The 17654-nt window shown below is 46.5% G+C and overlaps 1 protein-coding gene across 2 annotated transcripts in view; it reads left to right on the top strand.

Annotated features, from left to right (window-relative positions):
• FAM118A (family with sequence similarity 118 member A) overlaps positions 1–17654 on the top strand; it is a 35842-nt gene that overhangs the window by 7297 nt on the left and 10891 nt on the right. For both annotated transcript variants that reach the window (XM_023587368.3, XM_071219106.1), the window contains exons 2-8: positions 3821–3876; positions 4670–4922; positions 8207–8428; positions 10286–10414; positions 11929–12214; positions 13880–13912; positions 15023–15106. In XM_023587368.3, coding sequence (XP_023443136.2) covers positions 3821–3876; positions 4670–4922; positions 8207–8428; positions 10286–10414; positions 11929–12214; positions 13880–13912; positions 15023–15106 — 1063 coding nt within the window. The remainder of the gene's footprint in view (positions 1–3820; positions 3877–4669; positions 4923–8206; positions 8429–10285; positions 10415–11928; positions 12215–13879; positions 13913–15022; positions 15107–17654) is intronic.

The raw sequence follows: 17654 nt of genomic DNA on the forward strand, positions 1-17654 counted from the left end.
TGAGCGTTCCAACCTTAGTGCCCAGGGCAGCAGCAGGCTCTGTGGGTCAGCACCTGGTCAGCAGGTCTCGGGGGGTCTCGCTTGCTCGCTTGGGTCCCTCATGTCCATGGAGCCTCCGTCACTTGCTGGGCGGCTAGTGCCCCCATCAGCTAGAGTGTCTCCATTCTCCACCACGGGGTAGGTCTCCCTCCCAGGAGGGAGCCAGGGTTTGCAAGGCATAGTCCCAAGAGGGCAATATCCCATTGGCCAGATAAGTCCTATGATAAGACGCCTCTGCGTGAGGGAGGAGGGTACCAGGAGGCCTGATGGAGGCAGGATGGAAGGCCATTAACAGCCTGCCACAGCAGGGGGTGGGGGAGCAGCTGGGGACTTTGTTTTGCTCTATGTGGATAACAAGTTCAGTTTTTATAGTTTTGTAGTTTATTCTTTTTCACACTGGACTCAGTTTGATGAATATTTATTTAGTACTCAGCGCCAAATTCAAAGAATACGGCATAGACTCGCTACTCTGTAGCTCAGTAATGAAATACTTGTAATCAGCTTAGAATAATGAAGACAGTAATAAAGAACTGCTTATAAGAATCTGTGTTGGGTCCTGACTTTGCTTTCAGAAAGTGCTGATAGATATTCAAGAAAAAAACGAGTTGCTATGATGACTTGGCTTGGAGCCTGCAGACTCTAGTGACGGCATCAGCACCAAGGAAACCAAAAATGCAGCTTCTAATAGGCCTCTCTGCGAGGTTTTGGCACTGTTGTCTAGACCTGATTAGCTTAGAAGAGCAGCGTTTGAGACAGAAAGCTGAAAAGGCTTGTTGTCCTACTGAAACTTTGTGGGAAAGGGGGAGCTCATGGCTTTGGGAATCATGTACTTGGACTTGGCTTAAGAACGAGGGAAGAGGTGGGGTAATTTCTCGTTATTGTGAGAATCGGCTCGAATGTTGCTGCTGCTGAAAGAACAGGAAATGAGGTCATGGCATCTCTAAACATGCAGGGTTGCAAGGAGCTGGAAGTGACTAAATATGGGCATTCTGCGGTTCATCGTTGGAGTCACTGGGTTTAGTTTTAATATGATTGGGTACATCTTTGGTTGCTTTGATCCTTAAAAGTACACATCAGTATTGCAGGCCAGAGGCACATCTGGCTGGGGGTTGGCGTCTGTGTGATTCTGTCTGAAAGGCTGTTGAGGCATCCGATCCAGACCTTTGTCAAACTCAGGCTGAGGAGGGAGCCCTTGGTTTTGAGCAACAAGCCACACAAGGGCCCTTGCTCCGACCTGTTGTGTAAGTGTTCTGTACCATAGTGATAAATTGTTCTTTTGGAAAACCTTGAAAATCATTTAATTTTGGAGTTGGGTCCAGCCTGCAAAAGTTTAATTTAGTCTTTTTTTTGCAGACATGGAGCGGTGATATTTAGGTTTCGAATTTTTAACTATAATCATAAATATCTGGAAAATGAAAATCAGTTGAACAATAATCAGAAGAACTAGAAATCAAATTTTCAAGTTCTTTACCATGGTTACAGTTTTGGGCATTTGATTTTTTTAAATAGTCATTTGTTGGTGCTTGTCTAACAAATATTCTAAAATGTTGTGGAGTAGGGCAGGCTGGGCTAAATGCCGCCTTCCCATAGGCAGGAAGGGGCCCTGTGGCTTCTCTAGGAGAGCAGGGTGGGCAGTTGGGCTAGTCTGCTGATCCCATCTCCTGTCCGCCCTGCAGGGGGCAGCTTCACGGCAGGCCAGAGCCGCAGCTCTTTGAATTAGCACTTTGAACTTCAGAGTACCTTTCATGCCCTTCGTGTGGGAGAGTTCCCAGCTTTGGTAAGAATGAATATTTCATAGATGGTAAAACTCGGGGTTGGCGAGGAGGTGGTGGTGGTTGAAATCTCAGGGCCGGCTCCAGGGCTGCGTATGCCAGGGATTGCGTTATGCAGTGGGCGGCCCGCAAGTTGCTGGCTTCCCTACGGAAGATCTCGGCAGCTACTAAAGCTGGAACAAGCAAAGGCCCGCTGTGACCCTGGCCTAGGAGCTCTGTGCTGGAGGAAGGCGCCTCCTCCTCGCCAGCCCATGTCTGGGAGTCCACAGGCACCTTTGGGAGTCTCATGGAAGCTCTGGACCCTTTCCCAGGGGCCACAGCAGACAGATGCACCTATGCAGAGCTGTGTGTGCCACTTCAGGGGATAATCTTCAGGGTCCCTGTTAGCTCTTAAAGCTAATTAGTGATTTGTATACCCTGATTAAACCTTCCTGCCTTGGGCTGCAAAATTATTTTTGGTGACCTTATTCTGAGGGGGGTTAGAATTCTCTACCGTGAGCCGTTGCACTTAGGTTTATGAATAGATTTTAATAATATCAGGGAAATGGTTCTATTATGTTACATGAAAAAAGTGGGATATGCACAATAATCTCATGATGTAAAAAGTTTAAAAGCCTAGAGGGATATATGCAGATGTTAACAGTTATTGTTTATAGGTCATAGGATTGTGGGCTATTTAGGCTTTTTTTTTTTTTAACTTTTCTGTGTGTTTCCTTGTCCCCAGTAGGTATTACTTCTAAAATTAGGTAAAAAATGTAATTCTGGAAAGTTGTAGAATATGAAGATAGTTTGGTGATAGAGAACTTGCTGGTTAGAGATTGCTGTTTTAGGTAAGCTAAGGTTTGACTTTTTGGGTTTTTTAATAAAATTTTATTGAAGTGTATCATTCATTCATAAACATACATAAGCAATCAATGTATAGTGAAAGTTGTGAACTTACAAAACAAACATTCATATCATCATACGGGGTCCCAATGCAGGACTCCCCCACCTCCTTGCCTTGTTGTGAAACTTGTTACACACTGTGAAAGAGCATCATCAGACTTGACATTATGCTTTCAGTACTTCTTTAGGCTTCAGTTTTCAGACTTGGGGAGCTGGTCAGGCTCCAGCTCCAGTGTAATACTTGTTACCACAGAGAGCATGTCCTCTGAAAAACAGCATGTCTTGACTTTATCTTGCCTCTTGCCACTTTCTTCTTTTGTATTGTGTCATTTGGGTTCATGTGGACTCTCCACAGTGGACTGAACACTTTTCCAGAAAAGTCATAGCATGGAAATGGCTGGTGCTGAGTCGGCCACACGATCCTCACACATTCGTCTTCCTTCTGAATCTGAAGGGCAGCCGAGAGTCTCAGTCCGAGCCTTTGCCTAAGCCTGAGATATCACATGGGAACAGTAACTGGGGAAACATTTGGATGTATGCTTTTCATATATGATGTTTTTTTAGGAACTCTTTTTTTTTTTTTTAAGATCTATTTTTATTTATTTCTCTCCTCCCCCTTTCACCCCCCCAGTTGTCTGTTCTCTGTGTTGTCTGCTTCTGTTGTTGTCAGCGGCACGGGAATCTGTGTCTCTTTTTGTTGTGTCATCTTGTTTTGTCAGCCTTCCGTGTGTGTGGCGCCATTCCTGGGCAGGCTGCACTTTCTTTTGCTCTGGGCAGCTCTCCTTATGGGGCGCACTCCTTGCGCATGGGGCTCCCCTACGCGGGGAACACCCCTGCATGGCACAGCACTCCTTGTGCACATCAGCACTGCACATGGGCCAGCTCCACACGGGTCAAGGAGGCCCGGGGTTTGACCGTGGATCCATGTGGTAGGTGGACGCCCTGACCACTGGGCCAAGTCCACTTCCCTGGGACTCTTAATTTAAATAATGATCTAGGACCTTTGGTTTTAGTTCTGTAAACTCTTAGTTCCTAGAGTTTAGCCTTAACTCTCTTCCAGGGTACTAGTTAAAGAACTTTTATTTGGCAAATAGAAGTTGCTTCTGACTCATTTTTCTCTTTAGGATTCACAGATGGATTCAGTGGAAAAGACAACAAAGAGAAGTGAACAGAAGTCAAGGCAAGTAAATCTCTTACACCTGCACACAGTGTCCTGGACTTCACAGAGAACCTGCCACAAGTCTGCTTTATGTTACTTAGTACCGGGACGGGCACAGCGAAGTAGGAGCATTGCTCTCGAATCCACAGGTCAGGAAGGAACCTCAAGCACTGTTTACTACACTTGACTTCAACAAAGGAAACATTCCAGAAGGCAGTTTTCTGCCCAAGGAAATGCCCTGTAATTTGGTCTCCCAACCAGGCAACAAGTCATTATAGAGATCGTGTCCAGGGCTGGAAGAGTTATGCTTAGCAGGAAGGAATTCTTTGACTACAGACAGGCAGCAGATTAGCCTTGTGGTGAAGCAATGCAAGATGAGGAGACACTTACTATAGAATGACTCGTGTTGACAGGTGGCAGAAAAACCAGCATTTTGCCAAGAATTTTCTTATCTGTCACTGTAAGCAGGAATCATTTTTTCCCCCAAAGTTTGCATTTACACTCTTTGAAGCTTTGAAGCTCTTCACAGCTTCAAGGGAATTAAAATTGCTGAGCTTTATATTTACAGATATATATCACTTAATTTTGCTTAACACTGTTGGGACACTCAAGATGAATAAGACACAGTTGCCCCCCAAAATAGAATATGTGGAATAAATAAGAAGAATAATGCACAGGTTTCTTGCTCCAGTAGCACAGGGTATAATTCAGGGCCGAATTTGAGCTAACACTTGATACCCCCCAATAGCATTGTGTTTTTTTTGCCATTGCAATGCTTCACAGGGACTTTCTTTCTCTTCTTCCCTTTAAGTAGAAAGTTCTTAAAAAGCCTCATCCGGAAGCAGCCCCAGGAGCTGCTCCTGGTCATTGGGACTGGCGTCAGTGCAGCTGTGGCCCCTGGCATCCCGGCCCTCTGCTCGTGGAGGAGCTGCATTGAGGCTGTGATCGAGGCTGCAGAGCAGCTGGAGGTGCTGCACCCGGGGGACATCGCTGAGTTCCGCAGGAAGGTGATGAAGGACCGAGACTTGCTGGTGGTGGCCCATGACCTAATCCGGAAGATGTCCCCTGTGAGTCTCTTTCCAGCAAGTACTTCAGGTTTCACGGGGAGTGACTTTGGTTCTGGACCACAGTGGCAAATCTGCGAATCAGTTCATTTTCTCCAGGGCTATGCTGTGTTCATTTCTCAGCAGAGTCCGGCTGCTGAGCACACGTCCTTTAGTCTGTCAGGATGTCATCATCTTTAACAGGGTGATGCCAGGTGTGTCAGGAGCGGCCCAGAGGCAGCAGAACTGGAGCCTGTGAGATTGTCTCTGGGCTGCCATCCTGTCACGCTGGTTCCATATTCATTCAGTGAAGGGCTGGCCTTTAGGTTTGCTTTGGTCTAACTAGGCCACCTGTGTCTCTTCAGATGACGAGTTTACCTAGGAAATATTTTAAGGTAGAGGAATTAGAACTTCTTTGATTGCTGATGGAAATGATCTAGTAGAGAATAAAAACATTTGGTAATGCAAGAGGAGGTTTCTGGAGTGACACCTTTGAGGAGGGGGGGTACGGTGCTGATGGGGGTGGCTGGCCTTGGCAGGAGCTCAGTGAGAACCGCTGTGGGGTGGAGGCCCAGGGGTGGGAGCCTGACAGCAAGTCGAGTCTGCGGCAGATCTTGCTTCATGGCTTACGTTTCTCGGAAGATGCACGGTCATCATTTGGGAGTCAGGATGGGCAGGAGCTGTTGTAGGTTTGAACATAGAGGAGAAAGCAGGAAAACAGTACGAATATGAACTAATTGTCAGGGAGAGTAGGAGAGGGAGGCTGCCATTGAAAGAGGCCTGAAGCTATCGAGGCCTAAACACGCTTCTATTTCTTGCGTGAAAACCTGGGCAGCCTGAAGAGAGCACAGTGGCTTGGCAGCACTGGGGGCCTGGGCTCCTGCTGTGTCTCTGCTGCTTTCAGCTTGCAGTTTCCATCTCACGCACTAAGGTAGCTGCTCCACCTCCTGCCGGTGCACACGTGCCAGCCAGCGGGGAGGAGAAGCGCAGGGGCCAGGCCTCCTCCCTCTTAGGGACTAGCGCTAAGGTCACTTACACACTTGTTTTTATCTCACTGGCCAGAGTTGTGCACTTGGTTGTGCCTAGTTTACCAGAGGCTGGACCATGCTTGTAGCTGGTGACTACGAAACATGGTGTCCTCTTCATTAGGGGCAACCATTTCTGTAGGGCAGAGGTTGGCACACTTTAGCTTGCAGGCCGAATGCAGCCCCTGCCTGCTTTTATGAAGTTCTCTTGTATCAGCTGCCCATCCGCTTGCGTGCTGGCTCTGGCTGCTTTCTTGCCTCAGTGGCAGAGTTGAGTAGTTGGCATTTGTACGGCCCACAAAGCCTAAGACATGTACTCTCTGGCCCTTGGTAGAAGAAGTTTGTTAACCCCATCTCAGTAAGAGGAGAGGAGAGTTAATGGACCAGGGACACAGAGTAGGCTCACCCGGCAGCCCTGAGGGCCCGCTCCAGGTGAGGTCTCTCTTGAAGACATCCAGAGAGGCTGATGAGTGTGTAATCTGGGAGATGAGTGTTTACAGCCTCGTTTACTAGTCTCTTTGCTTTTGTCTGTTTCTGAAGATTTCTGAACAAAGGAGATGAAGCGAGGCCAGGCAGCCTGTCAGCATGGGGCAGCAGTTTGAGTCCAGGCGTGGAGCAAGTGGGAAATTGGACTAGCCACGGCTGGGGTTTTGCCAGGGAATTCCAGCAAAGTGAGAGGAGAGGGAGGTGAAAGCGTATTCAAGGGAGAGATGGGATGATAAACTCTGACTCTAAGCTGGTGAAGGACTAAGTGACAGCATCTGAGTAGGAGTCGGTGAAAATGTAGGGGTCACTGGCTGGTAGGCCCTGACTGGGCTGAGGTTTGCTGGAGAGTTGGCCAGGGAGGAGGGAGTGGTCAGAGAGGTGGCTGGGCCGAGGCTATGGGAAGGGCTTTCGAGGCCGCGATACCAAAAGGGCCCTCGCAGTGGAGAGAAGAACCCCCTTGAATTATGACACGTGCACAGGAGTGACTTGGCAGCAAGCTGGGAACACATATCTCTGAGAAAGGAGGGCAGTGGCCCGGGACCCCTTGACTGCAGTGTGGGTCGGGGCAGGTGGTGCTGGCTGATGGCCCTAGTGCCAACGGGATGTGACTAAGGCGAGGGGATGGAAGGATCCGGTGGGGGCGCAGTGGCACAAGAAGTGTGGAGAGCCCCTGTGGGAGAGGGTGCCAGGGACATGGGGGGCCGGGCTTGAGTAGGGAAGAAGGGGATGTTGATGGGAGAGGACGCAGACATGGGGTTTGCTGACAGTGGACCTCTGGCTCATGAGGGACAGCTGAAGGTTTTGGAATCGTGGAGCGTGGAAGAGTATCAGAAATGGGCATGCCCAGAGCCTGGAGCTGAGGGATGGCCAGGGTCCTGGGTGACTGCATACAGGGACCACCAGGCATGCTGGGATGGCTGCCAGGGCACGTGGTGCCGGGGAGGCTGTGGGGGGCAGGTGGATGTGGGTGTTATAAGCGAATACCCCTCGGGTTCTTCACCAGCTGGGCATGGGGTGGTCGTCTTGGGGGGGGTGTGAGATCTCTTGACCCCTCGGTCCCCCTCCAATGACCCTTTCATTTCCCTGGTCTCCTTTCCAGCAAAACCTTCTGAAGAGCTTTGTACTTGCTGTCACCATTCCTTCCTGCTTTCCTCTCTCCCCTCTCCTGCTCCAGCAGGCTTGGCCTTCCCTGTTCCACTGACACAACTCCTGTCAGAGGCCCGTCTCAGACCTCCTCTTAGCCTATCAGGACGTGAAGCACTGTCTTCCAGTTTTAGGAGCCATGATTAAAGCACACCATCTCATATACCACCAAGACAGCGGAAACCAGCACCGCCCAAGTGCTCAGAGAGAAGGCTGCTCCCATCTGGCTGTGCCCCCCGCCCTCCCCCCCCCCCCCCGTTGCTTACCCTCGGTCCTCTGCAGCCACGCGGCCTTGCGCCCAGCTGTACTCTTCCCTCTCACCTTTGCACTTGTTCTCGCTCTGCTAGGAGCTCTCTCTCTGGGAGCTCCTCCCCCTGCCATCAGAGTCCGTCCCCCAGTGCCCTCCCAGCCACCCTCTCTCCCCAGCACTACCCAGCACCCCCTCTCTGCCTCATTTTCCTCTCGCATTTGTCACCGGCCGTGTTAGTGGCATATCTGCACTTACCTGCCTCCCTCCTCTAGAGGTAAACTCCATGAGGTCAGGGATTTGTAGTTCTTTTTGTTTTTTTACTGCTGCATCTGGAATATTCCAGGCGTGGGTGCTCAGCAGCTGCTGGGCGGCCCCGTGTGTAACTCCCGCTCCGCCTTTCTCAGCGCACAGGGGACACGAAGCCCAACTTCTTCCAGGACTGCCTGATGGAGGTCTTCGACGACCTGGAGCGGCACATCCAGCAGCCCGCGGTGCTGCAGTGCGTCCTCAGCCTGATGGACAGGGGCACCATGGTCCTGACCACCAACTACGACAACCTGCTGGAGCTCTTCGGCCAGCAGCAGAACAAGCCCATGGAGTCTCTGGATTTGAAGGACAAGACCAAGGTGTGGGCTGTGGGGTGAGGGGCAGGGACGGGCACCAGGCAGCGTCTCTGATGGGGCCGTGCTGCTGGGGTTGAGCCCAGGTGTTCACTTTCACTGGAGGAGGTGAGTAGCGAGGCCAGGGCCTGGCTGGCCGCACTCCTGTCAGGCAGGCGCCTGGCTGTTGTCACACGCTGCCAGCTCCTCCCCTGGGGCAGCTGGCGGCCGAGGTCATGCCCTTCTTTTCTCTAGACTTTTCTTCTTGCCTTCTCATTTTCTTTCTGCGTTCTATCCTGCAGGGTTGCAAAGTTTTCTCATCCACATTCACTCATTATTCTCATTGTAGAAAATACGGGAAATTAAAAAAATAAGAAAGAAAAGCCAGATCACACAGAGTCCTAAGGCTGTTAAATTTGGGTTAATTTGCTTTTTCCTCTAAAACTAAAACTAAAACTAAAAAACTAATTGGGATTATGTTACATATAAAATTTTTATCCTGATTTTTCCTTTAATATACTCTTTTTCTGCCATTAAACTGTTAAAGCATGGTTTTAAATGGCAAAAAAAATTGAAGACTAAGTTATAATTGATAATTTTGCTCTGTGATGGTTAACATATTTTTGCTATTGTAAATAATGCCACAATAAAAATCGCTATGCTTTTTTTGCCCCTCTGTTTATTTCTTTAGGATAAATTTCTAGCAGAGTTTCAGGGCTGAAGGGTTGGCACTCCCGCCAGCTGTGTATGCGAGTACCTATTTCTCATCTTGTCAATGCATGATATCTAAAAAACAAAACAAGATACTCTTCACCCATTTGCTAGGTGAAGATTTAAAATGTTCACGTCCCTTCCCTGTAGGGTTGAACGTAGTTCCATTTTACTGACTACGTGTATTTCCTGTGTGAAGGACGGGTTTGTTCAAGACCTTTGTGTATTTGCTTAAAGGGTTTGTGTTGTGACTAATAACTCATGCTGCCTCTGTTACCTGGTTTACTCTGGGGAAAGGTGCTCATCCCCCATGTGCACAAGGAGACTGCAGCACACAGAGATGGTCTTATTTAAGACACTCCCAGGTCTCTTGCCTCAGAATCCCGTGATTTGCCCTCGTTGACTTTTTACCTTTACCTTATGACAGAGAATGATGGAGGTGAGCATGTACACGGGCCAGACTTGGGGAAGGCATGGTTAGTGCGGCCGTTGGTGGCGATGGTCTGCCTCCTGAGCCGTCGGTGACCCGTGGTAGGACACCCAGTGGCAGTGCTGAGCAAGTGAATCCCAGCCCTGAGTTTGCTCAGCGTTGCACACATTGTCAATAAACTCTGGAGCTAAACTGCAAGTCCACGTACCAGGAATGCTACTGCTGCCTATTCTGTAGGAGTAGAGCTGTGGTGTCAGGCCTGCAGGTGCACAGTTCCCTGGGGTGACGATACATGATGGGACTCCTAAGGTCCTTGATTCTACTTAAATGGACATGATTACAGTTGGCCATTTGATCAAAGTTCTTTATATGCGTATAAGTTTATGTGACAAAAACAATCCACAGTAATTACAACATGTAACTTAGAAGTGAAAGTCCCAAGAATCCCCTTAATCACTCTTAACAGCTGTAATTGCAGATGCTAAAGATACATTCTGTAACCCTTTCCTTGGTCCTTGACATTCTTTCTGATATGATATTCCAGGAATAACTAGCGCAGACAACAGTTGAGCTTCCTTTATGTGTTGACGGGGAAGTTATAAATTGAAACGTCTCTCTTAATATTACCAATGTAGATTTGAAAACTGTGACTCTGAGTTAGGTATTTTCCTCTTCTATCTGTTTCAAACAATAACAGTTTTTTATTTTATTTTTTATTTTTCTCTCGGCTTGATTTTTGGTAGGTCCTTCAGTGGGCAAGAGGACACATAAGATACGGAGTTCTTCACATTCACGGCTTATACACCGACCCCTGTGGGATGGTGCTAGATCCGTCAGGATATAAAGATGTTACTCAAGACCCAGAAGTCATGGTACGGTTCATTGTAATTGGACGTGGACGGCTTAACTTGGGAAGTCTGATTGTGTCCACCAGCCACATGGCTGTGACCGGTGGTTTCCCAGCCAGAGGGCAGGGTGGAGACTCCTGTTCTCGGCTCATCTCCAGGGCCTGGCAGGGAGTGGCTGCTCACCGAGGGCACGCGTGACTCCTTTGACAGCACAGGCGTGCTCTTACTGGGGGCGCTTGGCCCCAGCCGTCCAGCACTTCTCTGTCGTCCCAGGACACAGGCGAAGCGCTGCGCCTGGCGTCCAGGTCCTGCGCAGCCCTGCCGGGTTTCCTGCTGGCCTTCCTCCCGCTTCTCATTTACATCGCGGGTGTTCATTCCTCTTTGTCCAGGCAGCTTCCTGCTGTAGTTCTCTTCCCTTCTCCTTTACTAAACAATGTTTAGCTTTCAACACCTCTTAATCTTCTCTATGAGATTTTTTTTTTTAATTTAATTTTTTTTAATGTTACATTAAAAAACTATGAGGTTCCCATATAGTCCCCACCCCCCTCATCCCACTCCTCCCACATCAATAACCTCTGTGAGGTTTTCTTGATGCCCTAGATGGAGCAAGGTGTGGGAAAACACTGTGCTTCCAGCCCTCTCTAGGCCCTCCCGTCACAGCCCTCAGAAGTGACGGCCTGCTCACCAGTGCACCCATGCGCTCAGCCAGGCTGCATCTCCTGCTGGTAATCCCTGGGTGCTGGGGGAGGCTGGCACACGGCTGCCAGCAGAATGAACGATTGGGCGATTCTTTTCAGTTGCACAGTTTGTGCTGTTGGTTAAAAGACACGCATACCTATGTTGGTATCGAACCTTTCTCTGCGGTACTTGGATGTTAGGATTGTGATTCCCTGCCATTTTCCCTGCCCCTCTCTGCTACCCGGTGTCATCTCCTCTTTTCCCTCCGTCCACTCTCTGGATGAGTCACTCCCCTCAGCTCTCTTGCCTTCACTCTCCAAAACTCTATTGTCCTGAGACCCCATCCCCTACAGAATTCCCATATGTGATCCATTGTGATAGACATTAATTTTTGGGTGTTTTTACGTGCATATTTCTGAATTGAAAGATTATAAAAGTTCTTTTTTTATGTTTTAGTATTTACAATTTTTACCTAATTCTAGAAGATCTGAGTTGGGTGATGGCAGTGACAAAATTTGGTGGGCAAGGGGGTAGAGTGGTGATTCGAGAGCCTGACGTTAAGGTGCGTTTACACTGAACTTTGAGTTTGGGCATCAGCCAGTCGTCCCAGCCCCTGGGGTGAAGAGCCTCCCCGTCATTTCCAGCTCAGCTTTGGCCTTTGTTTCCAAACGTGGTTCTGGATTGATCTGAGAGTTGTGTCAGGAGCGTGGGCTGCTTTTCTAACTTTATTCCTAAGTGTGCCTCTGGGGAAAGTCTCAGGAGAGCAAGGATCTCAAAGCACAGCTGTGTCACTTTGTCGGTCACTCACCCGTGCTGTCTTGCAGATGAACATTTAGATTTCTTCTTTGACGTTTTTGCAGGAAGTTCTCCAGAATTTATACCGCACCAAATCTTTTCTGTTTGTGGGCTGTGGAGAGACCCTTCGTGATCAGATATTCCAAGCTCTCTTCCTTTACTCCGTGCCGAATAAGGTGGACTTAGAACACTACATGGTTGTGCTCAAGGAGAACGAAGACCATTTCTTTAAGCATCAAGCAGACATGCTTTTGCATGGAATTAAAGTCGTGTCCTACGGGGACTGTTTTGACTATTTCCCAGGATATGTGCAAGACCTTACCACTCAGATCTGCAAACAGCGAAGCCCAGGTACAGGGTTTCTTTCTTTATATATTTATTATAAGATAAGTTATGAGTTTACAAAACAATTATGCATAACATACAGGATTCCCGTATATCACCCCAGAGTTTCTTTTTGACGTCTAGTGCCTAGAACAGACATGGTTCTTCCAGTTCTTTTTTTCTGAGATGCAATTCATTCATAAGCCATAAAGTTCACTCATCATCTAGTCCTTTAAAAAAATGCCTCTGAACTTTAAAAAGAGTAGATTGGTGTTACTGGTTATTGGTATCATAGTAACAGTCTGTAAATAGAACTTTAAAGTGACTTTAAAGTTTACAGCTGAGCATATAGTCTTTACAAACTTAGTCATGTTTCATTTGTCCTTAACCAAGGAAACTACCAAGCAAGCTTTATCAATTTGATACTTGAAAAATGCAGCTATTTCATACTTTTGTCATGTCACTACATTTTAGAAATTATAACTTCAAAAGCACAAAATAATTTTGTGACTTTTTTCTTTTTCTAAATAACATCTTTTCCTTGTTTTACTGACTACAACACACCTTTAGAGTAATTCTCCTTAGATTTTGTTTCGGGGCATTGTTCATCTGCCAGGAGTGACTAGGATAATTGAGGAATTCCTGCACTTCTTGGTCATCTTGACATAGAGGTGGTTTAGGGCTTTGAGTCTGGTATCATGAAACATTGATGGTGGCACACTTGGAAAGTTCTGTACTGACTATCATTTTGTTGTAATAGGAAACCCAGGCACTCCCCCGGGGTGGAAGTAGGTTAACCACAGGGCAGCTGGCTGGCTGTCACCAGCTGTCAGCTCTGAAGCCTAGAGAATGCTGAGATCATGGGTAACTTGAAAGGACAGACAACCCAACAGATTAGTTTTTTTTTTTTTTCCTTTACCAATACTCCTCACCCTTTTTTCCCCCCAAAATTACTAATAGTTAGCAAAATGGACCCATTGAAATTGCACTGTCATTAATAAAAGAATAACTAGGCCAGTAGTTAAGTTTCTTACTGAGGGAAGAAGGGAATTAACACTTACTTTGCTGCTCTGCTGCATCACTGCTAAGAATTTTATATTCTTGACCTTGTTTATTTTTTAGTAGCAGGGTCTGCTCCTATTAAATAGGTGATTTTATAGATGATGAGACTACTCAAAGAGGTTAATGCTTGCCCAGTTAGTGCCCAGGCCTTTTGAAGCTGGGATGGAATCCTGACTGATAGGCGGCATGGAGTGTCCCAGGACGACACGTGGGGCTCTGGAGTGGAGGCAGCTGTGCCTTCCCCTGCCTCCCACCTTCTCAGCCTGAGCTCAGGCTCCCCCGGGGTTGCAGGCTGAATGGGCTTCCCGTTTCTGGGCCCTGGCAGCTGAGTGGATTTGACTGGCTGCAGGAGGGCTGAAAGAAGCTTCAGAAGTTGACTCTGTGGATGTGTCCCTAAGGACGTTAGCTCTTTGCATCCATAGAGTGCTTTCCAGTGGGGCAGGCTTCCTGTGTGCTGGGCTGCCCAGGCCCTGCTGAGGCATTCATTCAGGGGGCACAGCTACCCCGGGTGGAAAGGGGAGGTGGGGAGAGGGTGGGCACCTTGGAGGGGAGCCGGGCAGCGTCCCCACTGCAGGCCTGAAGAGCAGGTGCACGGGGAAGGCTTGATGGGGTTCTTTCTTTCTTTTCCAGATGCTGATCGGGTGGACAGCACCACATTATTGGGTAAAGCTTATCTTTATTTTTGCCAGCATGTTTTTTTGCTTACACATTCTGTTATCTTCCTGCCAGAATTTGTAAAATCAGAAAAGCGTGTTTCTCACATAAAAAACTTAGCCTGTATTAAAGCACAGTGCTCTAGAGATGAGCTGCCGTGGTTGGGGTGCCTGCCGCAGTGAAGGGACTGGGTAACACAGCCTGCCAGCTGGGAGCACAGCTGAGCCAAACACAGGCCCTCTGCTGGCAACTGAGAGACATTTTCTATTCTAGAACCAGAATTATGGTGGTTGGGATAGGATTCAGTTCATGTTATATACTGTTCAGTGTAAAATGTAATAACTTTGTTACCCATCCCCTCCAGAAATTTTAATTGCAAGGTTCCAGACTTCTATAAGTTTCTTTTTTTAAATTTTGTATTTTACTAATACTTGTTTGAAATGTGAACCCTGTTCTTGCTGGGTCAGTTCTACATATTTTTAAATTAACAAGATAATGCCCTTGATCAGGAGCTACGGCGTTCTCCGTGGATGACTCTTGCACTGGGTTTCTCCACTTTCTGAGTCAGTAGGGCTTTCTTTCTTTCTTTCTTTTCTTTTTTTTTTTTTTAGGCAGTACCATGGGTTCAACCCAGGATCTCGTACGTGGGAAACAGGCACTCAACCGCTGAGCTACATCCACGCCCCAGAGTCCGTGGGGTTTAAAGGGCTTTGACGAGGAAATGGGGGTCTAGGGCAGCCCTGTCTTCCCTGCCTTGTTTGGGCCAGGCTGTCCACAGATGGGAAACCCATCATTGTGGGTCCTGTGATGGCTGTCTTCCAGCTTAGGAATTACAGACCAGTTGCTCTCTGCATTCCTTTCAACCCTATTTCTGTGTGAAAAGGCACATTTATTATAGTTGCTTCCTCATGTACATATGACTCTCCGAGCCTTTGTTTTCTTGTGAAAAAAAGCGTTACTATGGTAGATATAATCTATAATGTATGGCAGGGATTATTTGGCCAGTGCTTTACTAAGGAAGATTTATAACCTGGTTTTAAGAGAATGGGGATTGGATTCAGGCCCAGAAGACATACCTAGAAGAGGTAAACTTTTTAATATCAAGATTTCATCTTTCAGGTAATGCATGTCAGGATTGTGCAAAGAGGAAGTTAGAAGAGAATGGACTTGAAGTTTTGAAAAAACTCAGACAATCAGATACCGGTATTCTTTTCTTAACTTTTTGTTGGGAATGTATTTCATATTTGTTTTTGGTTATGGTGCTTTGTTTTAATGCCTTTTGCCCTTTGGTAGAGGAATGAGGGATACATTGTGTCAAAATCAGAGTATAAAAGGGTTTCTTCTAGAGCCCGATCTCTTACCCCACCCCACACCCAACTGCCCTGAGGTGCCCACTTCTAAAAAGTTGTTTGAGTAACTATATGAAAGAAAACCTACATTGGGAAGGTGCCCAAGTGCTAAGGTCAGCATGGTGAATTTTCACAAAGCAAGCACCTGCCTGTCTGACCGCTCCCAGCTTTAGAGACAGAACATGGTCAAGACTTGTCTCCCCAGCCGAGGGTGACCACCATCCCAACTTGTCACCTGGGTCTCCGCCTCGTAGTCTCACTCATGGGCTTTCGTTCTCCCTCCGTCGCTGACTGATCTGCCAGATGATCCCTGCTGCCTCCAGGAAAGACCATACTGCCCCTGCCCTGCTCTCCCTCTCCTCCTCCACCCAGGTTTTTTTTTTAACAAATCAATTTTATTGCTACATAATAGTAAAGCATAATAGTGAAGCATCCAAAATGTACAATCAATGGTATTTGGCATAATCACATAGTTGTGTATTCATCACTTCAATCATTATTAGAGCATTTTCATTATTTCAGTAATAATAAAAACAGACAAAAAATTCATCACCTCACAATCTCTCTATGCTTCCCCTGTTTTACATAGCTGCTATTTCTGGCTATTCTTGCATATATATTTTTTTTAATTTTAAAGCAGTTTTATTGAGATACGTTCACATACCATACAATCTATCCAAATTGTATGATCAATGGCTTTTAGTAAAATCAGTTTTGTGTATTTATCACCAAAAGAATTTTAGAGCAATTTCATTACTACAAAAAGAAAACTCCACACCCCTTAGCAGTCACCTCTCAAACCCTCTCTCCTTCCACAACCCTACATAACCCACTAATCGAATTTCATCCTCATAAATTGACTTACAGTTACATATTGAATAAATGGAATCATATGTATGTAGTACTTTGTATCTCGTTTCTTTCACTTAACGATGTTTTTTTCTGTCTGATATTCACATTTTGTAACATTAACATATATTTGTTCCGTTTCAAAGAAAAGCAGTCATATATGCCATATTACCCATATTCCTATTTCACATTTTACTTTTTTTTTTTTTGAAGATTTATTTATTTATTTCTCCCTCCTCCCTCCATTGCCTATTCTCTGTGTCCATTTGCTGTGTGTACTTCTGTGTCTGCTTGTGTTCTCATTAGGTGGCTCCAGGAACCGATCCTGGGACCTTCTGGAGTGGGAAAGAGGCGATTACTCTCTGTGGCACCTCAGCGCTTCTGTTCTGCTATGTCTTCTTATTTTCTCTCCCTTGTGTCTCTTTTTGTTACATCATCTTGCTGCGGCAGCTCTCCATGTGGGCCGGCACTCCACGCTGGCCAGCCTGCCTTCACCAGGAGGCCCTGGGCATTGAAGCCTGGACCTCCTGTATCGTAGACGGGAGCCCAATTCTTGAGCCACATCTGCTTTCCCCATGTAACATATTTTAGCTTTCCTTTTAGTAATTTACATGACCTTAGACTTTCCCTTTCATCCACTGTCATATAATATAGTAGTGTTGCTATTAATAGTGTTGCTAGTTATCAACACTCTGATATGCTTTCTCCTTTTCTAGATTGCCAAAGATTAACACACATCCTTTTTACCAATTCTGTACAATTTAAGCCTCAGCTTTCCATTCTCTAAACTCCTTCTCTTTTCTGATGACCCATATACAAGTTATTAACCCCATAAGATTGTACAATATATTTAGTTTTATAATAGTGCAGTCATACAGTATTTGTCCTTTTGTGTCAAATATGGCTTGCTTCACTCAACATAACGTTTTCTAAGTTTATCCAAGTTGTCGTGGTTTATGACTTCATTTCTTCTTACAGCTACATAGTATTCCATTGTATGTATACACCACAGTTTGTTTATCCATTCATTGGTTGATGGACACCTGGGTTGTTTTCATCTTTTGGCAATCACGAATAATGCTGCTGTGAACATCAGTGTGTGCAGGTGTCTGTTCATGTCACTGCTCTCAGTTCTACTGGGTGTATACCCAGTAGCGGGATTGCTGGGTCAAGTGGCACATCTTCCTCAGGGACTGCCAAACAGTCCAACACAGTGGCTGTACCATTTTGCATTCCCACCAACACTGAGTAAGTGTTCCTGTCTCACCACATCCTCTCCAACACTTGAAGTTCTGTCTTTTTAATAGTGGCCATTCTCATAGGTATGAAATGATAGCTCATTGTAGTTTTGATTTGCATTCCTTAATCACTAGTGATTTTGAACATTTTTTTCATGTGTTTTTTTGCCATTTGTATTCTTCTTTGGAAAAATGTCTTTTGCCCTTTTTTTTTTTTAAGATTTATTTTTATTTATTTCTCTCCCCTTCTCCCCACCTTCCCCATTGTCTGCTCTCTGTGTCCATTCACTGTGTGTTCTTCTGTGTCCGCTTGCA

Source organism: Dasypus novemcinctus, chromosome 12, assembly GCF_030445035.2.
Source record: "Dasypus novemcinctus isolate mDasNov1 chromosome 12, mDasNov1.1.hap2, whole genome shotgun sequence".
NCBI lineage: Eukaryota > Metazoa > Chordata > Mammalia > Cingulata > Dasypodidae > Dasypus > Dasypus novemcinctus.